We start from the raw sequence: 16395 nt of genomic DNA, 5'->3' as shown, positions 1-16395 counted from the left end.
AATTCAATTTTATCCTGCTCAAGACTAAATAGTGATCACTTCCAATTTCAAATCCTCTGTACACTCTGGTGTCCTGCACCAGGGAGAAAACATCACTATCAACAATAACATAGTCAATGAGACTTTTCTTATTCCTAGCCTCTTCTCTCCATGTGAATTTGTGCGCATTTTTATGTTGGAACATGGTGTTAGTAATAACCAGTCCATGTCCTGAGCAGAAATCCAACAGGTATTTGCCATTATTATTAGCTTTGCTCTTTTCTCCAAATTTTCCCAAAATATTTTTGTATGTCTGACAATTATTTCTTAATCTGCTACTTAGATCCCTAACATAGACCAACTTTTCCTTTTTGATTGTGTCAGTTGCTTTTTCTAAAGCATCAAAAAATTCCTCCATTTCTACCTTAGTAGAACCTTCTGTGGGACCATAGGTACAAATAACTCGCATTGTCCAATTCCTCATTCTGATATTTGCCCACATCACTCTACTTGAGACTACCTGCCATTCAAGAAGATTAGCCTTGTGTTTTGTGTTGAATACTATGGCTTCACCTTCTTTTCCTTGATTGTCATTTCCTGAGTATAACCTTTTGTATTTATTGCTCAAAAAGATCTCACCAGTTTTTGTCTTTTTTGTTTCAATCACCCCTATTATGTCGATTTGGTACTTATCTAATTCTTCAGCTAGCTCCATTTCTTTGCCATTCAAGCTTCTTATGTTGATAGTACTGATCTTTAACTCTGGTGATGTTGAGTTGGGGTGTGCTTTAAGATTTGTTCCAGTAGCTGACTTTTCGCAGTTCGCTGTTCCCTGGCGAAAATAACGGGGGCCTTGTTTAGCCAGGCGACGCCCCAGCTGGCATGAAATTTTGTCATATTGTACCATCATTTTCTATATTGGTTTAAGCCAATAAGAATACAATTTTGTCGACTAAATCCCAAATTGCCACCACATCCTCGTTTGTTCAGTATCCAGGTAGATACCCAACAGGGTGCACCACGAGAAGGTGAGGATTGGACATTAAGTCAGAAGCCCTGGTCGGTTCTCCGCATTCTTTTAAAGGCTATGTGGAGGTCTCCTCTCAGTTATAAAGGTTTGACCCTTAAGCACCCCTTTGTTAAGTGTTTGTCCTTAATAAATTTAACTTAATATTAATAGTGAAATTAAAGAATAGATCCATAATAATGCTTTATGGTATAAACAACACCAAGAGAGAAAAAATGCATTAAACATATTTATTAAACTTTCTGGTTTTCTAACCAGCATCATCAGAGCAAGATTATAACTGTGATAGGCACAAACACTTGACTGTGTAATTGAGGAAAACAATTTAAATTGTAACTGATAACAGAACTAATGTCCTTATAGGAAGAGTGTCTGGGAAGTTCTGATAATCACCTTGAACAAAAATTAATTAATTTTATTTCTTCACATATATCCTGAAAGAAAAATACCAAATTATTACAATTTGATAAAACATGGGGTTCAAAGGGTTTTATGATATGTTCTTTCTTGTGGTTGTATCAATTACCACATATACCTCCCTCATATTGTGCCCTTTATTGAAAACTAGCAAAATATTAGTGAGTTCAATAAATATATATTTTTCCTCTTTTGGTGTTGTTTATACCATAAAACATTATTATGAATCATCAACAACACCTAAGCCTTTCTACATACACAGGATAGATCAGATAACAGACTGTCTAGTCGTCATCCGCCTGCTTTTCTGAATATAGATGCACTAATGATACCCCCCCCTCCACACACACAATGACTCCAACTGATAATTAAGTTCAAACATTGCTGAGTGTTCCACTATTATTAAAATGCCAACAAACCTGATATATGATTCTTATATTGTAATTTAATTATGTATAAAGTTTTAAAAGAACTAAAAACAAAATCAATTGAAGAAAAACTATAAACAAAAATGGATTGAACATGTAAACCAAATGGCCAACACCCGATATCCTAAACAAAAACTAAAATATAACTAATTGGAAAGAGAAAGCAGGGTAGACATCAAAAAAGGATATTGGATGGATAATGAGACTGGAACAGACCAGTATGGTCTATACCCGTAATTAGTATTATGATGATAAAGTTCATATTTATTGGTGCATCATCAAATTCTTTTGCAATCCAGGTGCAACCTATAGGTGATAATTTGCGCATTGATGTGGTTTAGTGTTAAAAGATTTCTTTCAAGTTGGGCAGTTATTTGTTAGCCATCTGATTTGCCATCAACTTGTGTGTGTATTCACTTATCTCAATTGCTAATCTTTCATCTCCACTTTTGTTTAAATGACTATACTGTCTTAGATATAGCTTTGTTTACACACTTTTAAATATTAATGTCAAATTGCTTTATTTCATCAAATTTCCCTGGGTTAAGCTGAGTTGTTTATCACATCCATATCACTTAACTTTAGGGAATGTTAGTAGATCTGTGGTAATACAGTTTATCCTATCTACTATGTCTGGCAATATGTGTATTCTCTGGCCAAATTGCTGTTTCATCTTAGAGGCTAAAAATTTTATTTCTTCAAGGAATAAACCCTGTCACCTCCATATCATCATCAAATTCCTGACATGTACCTTCGGAGGGAGGGGGGGGCAGTATCTTATCATAGTACTACACAAACAGTTATATCATTACTAACTTCCCATTGGCAATTTTCCTCCAGATTAGCTTGTTATCTGTCAATATTCCAATATTATCAGATCTTATATTTCTGTCTTCTAAGGCACTTTTTACTGTATCAATCCACCTACATCTTGGTCTTCTTGTGGGTCATTTTCCTGTTATCCTGGCAAAGAACACCTGTTTAGCAAAACTTTCTTCTCCCATTCTGTTTAAGTGACTATACTGCCTGAGATAAGATTATCTCTTTCAGTTTGCCTAACCTTCAGTGTACTATTTAACAATAAGTTCTTTCCTAATATCATCATTTTTAATGTGATACTGCTATTGATGTCATCTGTTCAGTCTCCTATTTCTCAGGACTCTCATATCTCTGGTCTTTGATCAAGAGTTTTTATTTCTAACTCAGCTCTCAGATCCATAAATTAAAATTGGTTTAAACACTGTCTTGTATATGGCTAGTTTAGTGTTTTGACTAATCTCTCTCTCTCTTATTCCATATAAATTTATGCAATTGACTTCCTGCCATACCAGCTTTGATAGTTCTGCTATTTCCAAATTTAATTTGTCATCTTCAATAGAAATTGTGCCTAAATAGCTGAAATGTCTTACTTGTTCTATAGGTTCTCCATTCAGGATGCAGTTGATGTTTTCATTGTTTCTGCCTATTTTCATTGTCTTTGTATTTTTGATGCTGATTTTCATATCAAATTTATTACAGCATCTATTCAATTTGGTTAGGGAATCCTGCAGACATGTCCTGCATTTATTTAAAAGTATAACATCATCTGCATAAAGTAAAGAGCTGAGATTAACCTCTCCAATTTTGATATCAGATTTAATACCACTTTCCTTCATAATGTGATCCATATATATATGATGAATAACAGTGGGAATAATGTACACCCTTGTTGCATACTTGACTAAACATCAGTCCATCTTCCTGTACCGTCTTCAATTCCTACTGCCGATCTATAACTCAAATAGAGACTCGGTATTGCTTGTTATAATGTCCCATTTTATTGTTTGTTTACATCACACCTCCGGGGAGTCCAAAGACTCATTGAGGGAGAGCATCTACTCTACAACTCTTCGTCTCACTACTCCACCAATGCCGACTACCACCACTAGTACTTTCACAGACGATCACAAACATCCATGCCCACAACGGGATTTGAACCAGCATCCTTTTGGCTGGAGAACAGATATGCTAACCACTCTGCCAACCAGGCCATTTACACCACATAACTGGAGCATTTTGATCAGCTTTCCTCTCGGCACCTTGACATATGCCTTTTCTAGATCTACAAAACTTAAATACAGATCCTTGTTATGTTCCCATGATTTCTCAACTTGTCTTAAAGTGAAAATCTGATCCTGACAGCCTCAATTTGGCCTGAATCCAGCTTGTTCTTCTCCAAGCTTCTCTTCTGCAATTTTTTTTAGCCATTTCTCAATAATACTTGCATAAATCTTACCAGGAACACTAGTAAGGAAGTACCTCTTTACACATTCAACTTTATTCTCTTTTTTTTTTTTTTATAGATTAGTGCTATGAGCACTCTACTCCAACCATCTGGAATTCGATCCTCTGACCAGGCCTTCTGAATTAATGCAGTGTAGGCACTGTAAAACTTTTATACCTCTGTATTTTAGCATTTCTGGTCAAATATCATCTATTCCAGCTGCCTTCCCACATTTCAGGTTTGTGGTAGCTTTTTCACCTTCAATTGCAGATATTTTCCAAATGACATTCCTGTTGAGTGCTTTCTACTAACATGCTGTCACTGCATGTTTCATTTAGCAATTTTTCAAAGTATTACTCCATACATTAAGAATATCTTTATCCTCAGCTTTCATGTCCCCTTTATCATCTGTAATTCCTTTTACAGTACTCTTTCCTCCATTTCTGAGCTTTTTCAATAGCTTCCAGAATATTTTACCACCTTCCTAGTGATTCCATTTACTCTTCTTATATGTGACTTTCCGTGACTCTGGTTTAGCTAATTTTACACAATACTTTGCTTTCTTACATTTTTCTATGTATTCCTTAAGAGCACAAGGTGACTTACCTTGCCAAGAACTTTTAACGTGCTTTCTTCTTTTCCTTGACTGCTTCTTTAACTGACTGAGTCCACCATGGGGTTCTCTTTTTTTTTTTTTTTTTTTTCTTGCAGATTACCTTACCACATGTCTCTGGCTGAATCAATCAAAAGTTTCTTTAAGGTTTGCCACTGAATCTCTTTGGTTCTTGTTTTCAAATGCTTTCAGTTTTTCTTGAATGATGTTTGTGTATTTGAGTCTACAGTTCAAATCTAATCCCTGTTCAATTCAACTTTGATTCTTTTCAGTATGAAGTTCAACTTTATCCTCCTCAAGACTGAATGATCATCACTTCCTATTTCAAATCCTTTGTATATTCTTGTGTCCTGAACCAGTTGGAAAACATCACTGTCAACAATAACATAGTCAATAAGACTTTTCTTATTCCTTGCATCTTTTCTCCATGTGAATTTGTGCACCACCTTTATATATGATATGCTAAGTCATCTCTATTTGAAAAGCTCTTACAGAGATTCTTTGCATCCTAATGGGATTTGATGCCAAGTATTTTCCAGCCAAAAGGTATCTTCCTTACTAACTGAACCAACATAAGTTCCCAACTTGTTTTCTAAAAATCAAATTTTTAATTCATTTCATCCTTTAATACTATCTATTTGCTCTTCCAAAATAATTCTGGACACTATATTATATACTACTAATAAGGCAGATATCTGTCAATTTTGATAGACATAGGGTTACCATACCAGACTAGATATTAAGACTATAATATCATCTGCATAAAGTGAAGAAATGAACTTTTTCCTATTTTGACATCAAATCTATTAACATACTATTAAGGTCCTTGACCCTGTATTGGCTTTTGCTACCTTAATTGCCAGCCTGGCTGGCCGAGTGGTTAGCGTGTCCGCTCTCCAGTCAAGAGGCTGCTGATTCGAATCCCACCGTGGGCATGGATGTTTGTGATTGTCTGTGGAAATACTAGTGGTGGTGGTCGGCAGTAGATGGCATTGGTGTAGTTGCGGTGAGTGGTGGAAGCAGAGCTGTAGAGTAGATGCCTTCCCTCGATGAGTCTTTGGACTCCCTGGAAGTGACAAATAATAATAATAATAATTTTAGGATACTCATAAGAAATATGTATATTTATGTGTGTAAGCTGAATGTAGTCTCCTGATTGGTTTGCCTGGCTATGGGATGAAACACGCAAGTTTCCAGAAAGGCCCTTCCACTACAATATGAGACCAGTGGCTTTCAAGTCTTTCAAAGCAAAGAGCATGTGCATAGGTGTTATACATAATCTTGGATATTGGTTACACTCTTTGAACCACCTATTTTTACTATTATATTTGAAGCTTGATTGCTCCATTATCTAACCTATATATTAAAGTCAGTAATAGAGTAAGATGACATTGTGTTATTTATATATAATTTTATTTTAGTTGGTTAGAATGTTTCATCATATCTGTGATGGTGCATTGACTTCAAAATCAGCATGTTGTGTATGTTCAGCGAACGATCTCAATTATAAAAATAATAAAATATTTACTGTAAATATATAAATATATATAACAGGTACAATTCTTTCTAAGGAGATCAAATATTCATATTCTCTATGGAATTACAATTGGTGAATTAATTTCTACTATCCTGAACATGTATATCTGACTTAATACATGCAAAGAACAATTAAATGGCCATTCTAAAAATTATTCACTATGAGCTCATTAAAATTCTTTCACTCTGACTCTCATAGTTAAAATACATTTCTAAGGAACTAACATCAAATACTTTACAAAACACACTAAGCATGAGATTCAGTAAAAAGTTCTGTAGTTTCATTTAGCCATGTGAGCAGCCTTTTGAGCACTTATTTTATTTTTGGCTCAGTCATTCATTCTGGCTTATCACTCAGATTTCTTAGAATATACAAAGTTAAAAGGCTTCACTATACTTGAATATGTCTACTTTCAGTAAGCAAGTTTCCTTAATGCTACTTTTCATTTTTCTGCACTATGCATGGAGAATGATAGTTCAGACAATAGGAATACATTTCATTGTGCAATTCCAAATGTACTTTCAATAAAAGGAACTTGACTATATACTCCATCTTATTTCTCATATGCATTAAGGCTTGATACAACATACTGGGGTTCAGTTATTGACTGCACGTTCCTCCTTGGAAATAGTTAAAGTTGCATATAAAAACTTTTCCAAAGTTAGAGAACTTAACTTAGTAGTTTGTTATACCTTTTCAGCTCTCCTTCCCTGCTTGTCTACTCTTTGCTTACTAGTGTTCCTGCTGCCCAGCGACAGCTGTTTGTTCTAAGAACAACTGATGCACATGCCCATTACTGAGATTGAAAACAAAACTCAAGTAATAAAAATGGTTGCTGTTACTACAGTATTGGATGAGGGGAAGGTGATTGTAAAATGAAAATGGGAATGAGTAGGACATTGCACAAATAAAAAGCAATACATCAAAAAAGGCAATCACCCACTGGCATTCGTGTGAAGGATGACCTAGTGGAGATGGTTGGAGAATATTTGTCATATGGAAATCTTCAACAGAGAAACATGGAGACAAATATGGAAGGCCTATAACTAAAAAAGGGCAAAGAAGAAGAGAATATTTTTTCTAATAATTCTGGTTTAGTTCTTTGAATATGACCTTTTTTTTTTTCCTCCTTGTATTATAACCTGCTGTTCTTAATTATTTCATCCCCGCTGCAATGATTCTATCTTATCTCTTTCTCCTATTGTGTATGCTTGATTACACATTCTTAGTCTTTTTTGAATATTATTGATCTTCGTGGGTTATTTAACGTTCCATTTAATTTCATCATCAACAGCTTTCTTCAGTCCACTGCTGAACGAGTTTATATCTGTGCCATAAATGACCATAATATCTCTCATTGGCCCATCTATTTTTGACCTGCCTAACCTTCAGTGTACTATTTTTGATGCCCATTCTGTATTCTCATCTTATTTCTGACCTGTCAAACCTTCAATGTGCTGTTTTTGATGCCCATTCTATATTCTCTTTGTCCATCTGTTTTCGGAGACTCTCATCACATCCTTTATCTGGCACTAACATACAATCTAAATTTGAAAATGATGTTCTGTAACCTGCATGTTCTCTTACTTCAGAAGTTAAAATGTAAAATAATATAATAGCCTACATATACACAAACCTAACCTGGAAGATGAGAGGAAAAGATATTAAAAGTGTGAAATGCATTCATTGAACCAAGAACCCTTCACCGAAGTATGTCTCTGTCTCTCTTTTCAGGAAAGGGAAACGTAGAAAAAAGTTACCAGCAATTATTAAAGAAACACTGACCAAAAAGGTATGTGTAGAAGATGTAAAAGAGGAACAGTGTCCTATACCAGTAAAAGAAATCCAGGAAATGTCTTCTGGACCAGATTCATCTGAGGTAAAATAGAGTTACTAATTTTGCAGAAATTGAAACTTTCAGTTTTTGATGAAAAAGTGAATTGATTTAAATTCAGTTTTTTCATCTGTCAATTCAGTCCTTTCTTCTCATTTACAGGCTGCCATTTGAAGTGAATAAAATTTACTTTATTTTTTTTTTAAAGGTGGGTTCTAATGGTTATATATAACATTCTTTGACATGCATCACTTGCTATAGAGCTGATTGCTCAAAATATCATCTTGTTGTGTAAACATAGTTCACTTCTGTGCTGAGGATGCAATAATACAATTATTCCAAAATGTTCTCTTATCAATATATTAATATTCATTTAACTTGTATATACTATAAAAGTGGTATATGTTAATTTTTTTTTATGCAGTGTCGATTTTTTTTTTTTTTTTTTTGTTGAGAGTAATAGTCGTTTTTCATCAAGAGTGATTAATTAATAAATTCTTTCCATCAGAAATTTAATTCATATAAGTAATTAGCTGGCCTTGTTGATTGACTGACTGGTTAGATATGAACCAGCAGCCTGTTAATTGTATTTAAGTGAAAGGTGAATTGCATTGCCTAGTGTGACCATTACCGGACTTAATGGAAGCTTGGAATGGTTTGAAAAAAAAAAAAAATCTAGATCTGTATAGCAGGATTCTTGTAGAGAGGCTTATACGCTGGTTAAACATGATAACTAATAATTAAGGAATTGACAGCGTATACTAGAAATATAAATTAAATAAACTTTAATATATACTTTCCAATATTTCGGCAAATGTCACATTGCCATCTTCTTGGGAACTTAATACAAAGACACGTGCACACATGTACTACATAACAGCAAATGAGAACCGAAGCTAGGAAGCTAACGTTTTCCTAAAGTCCTGATGGTGCCCCCTGGCGAGCTATATTGGTAGTTCTTGGCCTTTGGGCTGAAGTTCTTCTGATAAATGTTTCCCAAATTTGGGGCAGTCTCATGCATCCAAATTTATTGAGGTTTGGATTGTTCCTAAGGGCTGAGGCTGATTCCGTGAATAGTCTTTCATATTTGAACTTGCTGCTGTGCGAGTATCCAGAGCGTGGTCCGCAAGCCCAGAGTGGCTGTACTGGTGAAATCAGATGTAATCCTTGTGTTCTGAGATTCTGATATTTGCTGTCCTGCCTGTTTGGCCAAAGTAGGACAATTTACAGCTGGATGGCAACGTGACGTTTGCCGAAATATCGGAACGTATATATTAAAGACAGCTGTAAATTGTCCTACTTTGGCCAAACAGGCAGGACAGCAAATATCAGAATCTCAGAACACAAGGATTACATCCGATTTCACCAGTACAGCCACTCTGGGCTTGCAGACCACGCTCTGGATACTCGCCACAGAATAAGATGGAAGAAAGCCACAGTAATACACCGCAGCAAGTTCAAATATGAAAGACTATTCATGGAATCAGTCTCAGCCCTTAGGAACAATCCAAACCTCAACAAATTTGGATGCATGAGACTGCCCCAAATTTGGGAAACATTTATCAGACCTTCCACCCTAAGGCCAAGAACTACCAATATGGCCCGCCAGGGGGCACCATCAGGACTTTAGAAAAATTAGCTTCCTAACTTCGGTTCTCATTTGCTGTTATGTAGTACTTGTGTGCACGTGTCTTTGTATTAAGTTCCCAAGAAGATGGCAACATGACTTTTGCCGAAATATCGGAAAGTATATATTAAAGTTTATTTAATTTATATTTCTAGTATACGCTGTCAATTCCTTAATTATTAGTTATCATGTTTAACCAGCGTATAAGCCTCTCTACAAGAATCATGATCATCCACGGAGATTCAAGGAACAAAATTCAAAAAAAGACTCTTATTATTTTTAAATAAAATTTACTCAACTGGAATCCCCCCAATAGAATGGAAAAAAGCAATTGTGATTACTATCTTTAAGAAAGGTAATAGAGATGACCCTAAAAACTATAGAGGTATCAGTATACTAAATTCCTCTTACAAAATATATAGTAGAATCTTAAATAACAAACTAATGAAATATTCCGAAAACTTTATTCTAGAAGTACAGAATGGATTTAGAAAATGACGATCATGTATAGACCCAGCCTTTTGCCTAAAATTAATAATAGAGAAAAGAAGAGAATATAATTTAGAAACACATATTGCATTTATTGACTTTGAAAAAGCATTTGACAAAGTTAAAAGAAACATATTATTTAACATATTAAAAGAAAGACAAATACCAAATAATATCCTAAAAGCTATCACAAGTATATATGAAAATAATCAAATACAAATAAGATTAAATCACAAGCTATCATATACAAGAGAGATAAACCAAGGGGTCCGACAGGGATGTCCCCTCTCAGCAACTCTTTTTAATATCTACTTAAATGAAATAATAATAAAATGGAGTAAAAATTTACATCAAGGAATTAAACTTTCACCTACAGTTAACTTAAACACTCTCCTCTTTGCAGACGACCAAATAATAATTACAAATTCTGAAGATAACTTACAGAAAGCTATTTTAAATCTAAATGAGATATCCAAAGATTATGGTATGATAATATCAACAGAAAAATCAAAAACTATGGCCTTTAAAGGACCAGATCCAGCAAGAACTAAAATAGTAATAGATAACAAGATCTTAGAACGGGTGAATTCATTTAACTACCTAGGATGTATGATCACATATGAAAATGAAAAAGATATAAACGTAAAAATTGCAAAATATTTAAAAATAACAGGTGTAATCAACTCTATATTTAAACCAAACCTAGTTCAAAAACAAACCAGGCTAAAAGTATACAATACATTAGCCCTACCGGTCTTAATTATGGAAGCGAAATGTGGACAATAAAACAAAATGACAAACAAAGATTAACAACAGCAGAAATGAAGTTTATGAGAAAAACTGCAAAGTATACCCTATTTGATCACAAAAGAAACGAAGATATTATGAAAGAATTAAACCAAGAACCAGTAATAGAAAAAATTAAAAAATATAAACATAAATGGATGGAACACATCCAAAGAATGAAAACAGAAAGATTACCAAAACAAGCCACTAGGAAAAAGAAAACCAGGACGTCCTCTTAAACGATTTAACAATGACTTCTAATGCCGGAACAGGCCATGCTAGGACTAAATCCTTGATACGTATGATGATGAACCAGCGTATAAGCCTCTCTACAAGAATCATGATCATCCACGGAGATTCCTTCGCACGCAAGGCCCGCCATTACGGCAAACTGAAGCTAAAGTTATCCAGACAACTTAACCGTCTAGCATTCCTAAAACGCTGTCGAGATAATGAAGTCATCCCTAACTGTGTAAAATTTAAACACCGCTTCGTCTCACAGAAAGCTCTCCATCTACAACCGGGCAAGCCAGGCTTTACTTCGGGAGCAAATTACTGCTACATGCGGTTCCCTGGCCGACATAAACAGAGCTATTTCAGCACTAGAAAATGAGCTTTCACATACGCTTAATCACGAGCTTTGGTCAGTCTTACATGACGTCTCGTATACGGTGGCTAATAAAGACTTCGAACGAATACGGAGCCGACATATCAAGAAGTTTGAAAAATTAATAAAGAACTCGGCGTCCAAACCTAAACTACAAGCCAACACTGTAGTTAACCTTTCTTCAGTTATCTTGAAGCCTGAAGCACTCAACGCTCTATCACGTGGTCACAACTTTGCCATTGCTCCTAAGAAATTACCGGCCAAGGAATTAATGATCCAAATTGAACGCGGGATTCGCCACCTTCCAAACCACATCACCAACGATATTAGATTGGATGTAGCCTGTGTTCTCACAAAAGCAAAATCTCCAAAATCCAACATATCCATTAATGAATACAAGTCACTACAAGAATTGAAAAAAAACAAAGAAATAGTGATCACTAAAGCGGATAAGGGGAACGCCACTGTGGTACTCAATCTTAATGACTACACAGGTAAGCTCAAGGCTTTACTATTAGATTGATCCACTTACCTCCCTATTGAATACAATCCCACCAACTCTCAAATTAGAAAACTCCATAGGTTCCTTAAGAAGGTCACTTCTTGGCCTGTGCAGATTACCAACAGACTGAAACCATACAATTCTAGACCCCCCCCCCCCCGCATATATGGACTCCCAGAAATACATAAAGAAAATGTGCCATTACGTCCCATAGTGGATGGCATTGATTCCCCCACTTACAAACTAGCCAAGCATTTAGCCAGAGCGCTCTCACACTATACTGGCAACACACCATCACACATAAAAAACTCAGCCCACTTCAAAGCCAGTATAGAAAACCTTACATTGCAACATAATGACATAATGGTCAGTTTTGACATCTCCTCCTTATTCACGAATGTCCCCCTCAAAGAAACCTTAGAGCTAATCCAAGCTAAATTTCCTCCCGATATCTCAGCCCTATTTCAGTTTACAATGAACTCAGGCTATTTCGTTTGGCAGGAAAAATTCTATAAACAAATAGAGGGGACAGCCATGGGTTCTCCACTCTCCCCACCCTTGGCTAACTTCTTTATGGAGACTTTTGAAGAGAAAGCCTTAAACTCAGCCCCACAAAAACCTACCATATGGCTTCGCTACGTTGATGATGTGTTCGCTATTTGGCCACATGGCCCAGATTCATTCCTCTCCTTCCTAACACATTTAAACAACCAACACCCTAGAATCAAGTTCACCCTGGAAAAAGAGGAAAACAATAACCTCCCCTTCCTAGACACACTAGTCACCCACCAACCTGATGGAACCTTGGTTTTCTCAGTTTATAGAAAACCCACCCATATAGGCAGATATATTCACCAACAATTCCATCCCCCTCCCCCTCCTCACAACAATATGGAGTTATTAAGACACTATTCAATAGGGCAAAAATAATCTGTTCAAATGATCAAGCCCTAACCACTGAACTAAATCACATCTGTGACACTTTCTCAGCCAATGGCTACCCCCCCCCCCCAAAAAAAAAAAAAGAATCCAAAAAATATTTAAACCAGTTACCCCCCTTCACAAAAGAGATTACTCTAAATCCATCATTATTCCCTATGTCCGAGGCACCTCGGAAAAAATTAACAAAATCTTAAAAAAACATGACTTGACCACACAGAAAATTGGCATCCCTTATCCGCTCCACTAAAGACCTACCTGGTGTATACCAGGTTCTTGCAGCTGTAAATTGTCCTACTTTGGCCAAACAGGCAGGACAGCAAATATCAGAATCTCAGAACACAAGGATTACATCCGATTTCACCAGTACAGCCACTCTGGGCTTGCAGACCACGCTCTGGATACTTGCAGAATAAGATGGAAGAAAGCCACAGTAATACACCGCAGCAAGTTCAAATATGAAAGACTATTCATGGAATCAGTCTCAGCCCTTAGGAACAATCCAAACCTCAACAAATTTGGATGCATGGGACTGCCCCAAATTTGGGAAACATTTATCAGAAGAACTTCCACCCAAAGGCCAAGAACTACCAATATAGCCTGCCAGGGGGCACCATCAGGACTTTAGGAAAACGTTAGCTTCCTAGCTTCGGTTCTCATTTGCTGTTATGTAGTACTTGTGTGCACGTGTCTTTGTATTAAGTTCCTAAGAAGATGGCAACGTGACTTTTGCCGAAATATCGGAAAGTATATATTAAAGTTTATTTAATTTATATTTCTACTATACGCGGGCAATTCCTTAATTATTAGTTATCATGTATAGCAGGGTTTGTGGACTATAAAAAATCAGTAATATATGTATATATGTAGAGAGAGAGAGATTCTTTTGTCACTCACAGCACTGATGCACTGTTGGTTTACAATCGTTCATGAGTCAGAGTTGCATAAAACAATACTAATAATTTATGATTAGAACCAAAAAATTACAGTGAGCAGCTCTGTTGGTTGCTACAATGGCTTTAAGTTGTAAAAACCCAAATTTGAATTCTGTCTATGATATGAAGAACGTTTATTGGGTTTTTTTTCAATTCAAGGTCAGTCAGACAGTGTTGTAGAGAAGTTGCACATTTTTTTCCTCCCAGAAACTCAGGTATTTCATCCCACTGAAACATTAAACCAGTTATAAAAACATGTATAGTAAAAAAGCAAGAGAAAAATAAAATAAAATGCTTTCTTTCTTTTTCAAGCAGAATTCATAAGAATTCTTCTGCCCTTCCTTATTCTGATCTCTCTGGTATCCCGATGATACTATGTTAATCTCACCCAAGGAAATGGCATCTGTTTTTTCTCTAATTGGCTAACCAAAGCAAATCGCCTCCTGTGCTACCACATACTGCCCAATGCATGCCTCCTCTGAACTTTTGTCAGAAGAACATCAGGAAAACCCTGATTAATTTTGATACCAATAAGGCTCCGGTCCAGGTGGTATTTCTCCAGATGTGTGCCTGACAATTGCCACCCATCCTGTATTGCCTATGTAAGCTGTCATATTTATCTGTCCAACAAAATGGAAGCAAGCCTTTATCCAGCCTGTACCTAAAAAGAGAGATAAAAGTCAGCTCCAACTATCATCCCATTGCTCTCACCTCAGTACTTTAAGAAGTGATGGAGGAGGTTATCAACAAGTTTCTTCACTACTTGGAAACTCATCAATTAATTAGCAATTACCAGTATGGAATTCAACATTCTTGTTCTGCATCCGACCTCCTCGCCAATTTCACCCACTTTTGGACACAAGCCATTCTTGAAATTTAAAGGTTCAATCATATCTGGCATCCAAGCATTCTGAACAAGCTACCATCCTACACTTTGTGATTGGATTGTCAGCTTCCTCACTGGTCATTCATATCATGGTGAGTGATTTCCTCTCATCAGATTTTCTATAAACCCTGAGTACCCCAGGGTTTTGTACTCTCACCCATGCTTTTCCAACTTTATATCAATGACCTTCTCTCACTCTTGACTTCATATCCGATTAACATTTTTGCCATTGACAGCACTCTTCATTCATTGTTCAAGAAACTGTAGTACTCGAATGATAGATGCCTCAAGATCTTCCATAACCACTGACTTAAATACTTATCTCCTCAAATGGGATGAAGGCAACGTAGTAAATTTCAGTGCCATAAAAATTTAGGCCTATCTAGAAAGATCCTACTTCACTTACATTTGATAATGTTTCAATTTCCTTTCAAAATCAGCTTTCTCTTCTTGAGCTGACTGTCACATCCAGATTATCCTGGCACAAACATATTACATACATAACCTCCTCTGCTTCTAAAAAAAACTTTTTTTTTTTCATTCTTCAAAACATTACTTCTCTTCTAAGCAGCTCCTAACACTATTTCTTACCAGTAACTAGCTGAATGCAAGTTCATTCAGCTAGCTACCTACATCCATTTTCCTAACGATCACCTTCATCCTCTTGCATATCCTGAAGTGTATAAAGTTCCTTGTGCCTACAGTTTAGCATTCTTTGATGAGACTGAGAGATCAGTTAATATACACAGTCATCTCTATGGCAAGTTAGGATTGGCAGACCATGCTCTGAATACTCCTTGGCATAGGATTAGCTGTAAGAAGACATTAATATTATATAGAAATCATTATAGGTCTGAGAGACTATTTTTAGAATCAGTATTAGCTATGAAGCAGTCATCCAACCTTATGGTTGCATTAATTTGCCAAAGATCTGGGAGATGGTCATTTTGAGACCCGATAGCCTATTTCTTGGAATTTGAATTGTTTTCACAATTATTTAGTTTAGTAATATATGCTTGTCACAATTATAATTTGTACCCTGAAGATTCTGGGTAGAAAACAGCACAATGTTAGTATGTTCAATAAATGCATTTTTTTTCTTTTCTTGATGTTGTTTATACCATAAACACCACCAATAGTGAACAACTGTTTATTCCACAGTGTACTTATCATACTTATAGTGAGTGCTTTTTAATAATGTTGTTTGTGTAGTCTGCTTTGCTACTGGATTAAATATGTTAATAAATATGAAACATGCAGTAAAGAATCCTTTGAAAGTTTTGTATATATTTGCACAATTTGAGTTATGTCATATGTTTCTTTGGTCTTCATGTCTTATACTCAGTGAAGCATTAATTTCTGTAGTAAAATAAAATATGACTCTTAAGAATATAAAATGTTTCAGGATGAAGATCCCGATCATATGGTTGATGTAGAAATACCACCTGTTTTAAAAGCACGATTAGAAGATGATTGCTATTTGATAACAAAAAGCAACAAAGTAAGAATTTAATTATAAAATACTA

The 16395-nt window shown here is 35.7% G+C and overlaps 1 protein-coding gene across 3 annotated transcripts in view; it reads left to right on the top strand.

Annotated features, from left to right (window-relative positions):
• Positions 1-16395, top strand: part of msl-3 (male-specific lethal 3) — a 164014-nt gene that overhangs the window by 21405 nt on the left and 126214 nt on the right. For all 3 annotated transcript variants that reach the window (XR_016549195.1, XM_090402134.1, XM_090402135.1), the window contains exons 5-6: positions 7999-8143; positions 16275-16370. Coding sequence is in view for 2 of the 3 variants with exons in the window: in XM_090402134.1 (XP_090258260.1) it covers positions 7999-8143; positions 16275-16370 (241 nt within the window). In the remaining variant the exon portion in view is untranslated. The remainder of the gene's footprint in view (positions 1-7998; positions 8144-16274; positions 16371-16395) is intronic.

The sequence above is a fragment of the Typopeltis vanoorti genome, chromosome 12 (genome assembly GCF_054136105.1).
Source record: "Typopeltis vanoorti isolate ZY-2024b chromosome 12, IOZ_Tvanoo_1.0, whole genome shotgun sequence".
Taxonomy (NCBI): domain Eukaryota; kingdom Metazoa; phylum Arthropoda; class Arachnida; order Uropygi; family Thelyphonidae; genus Typopeltis; species Typopeltis vanoorti.
This window is presented reverse-complemented; position numbering and strand designations above follow the sequence as displayed.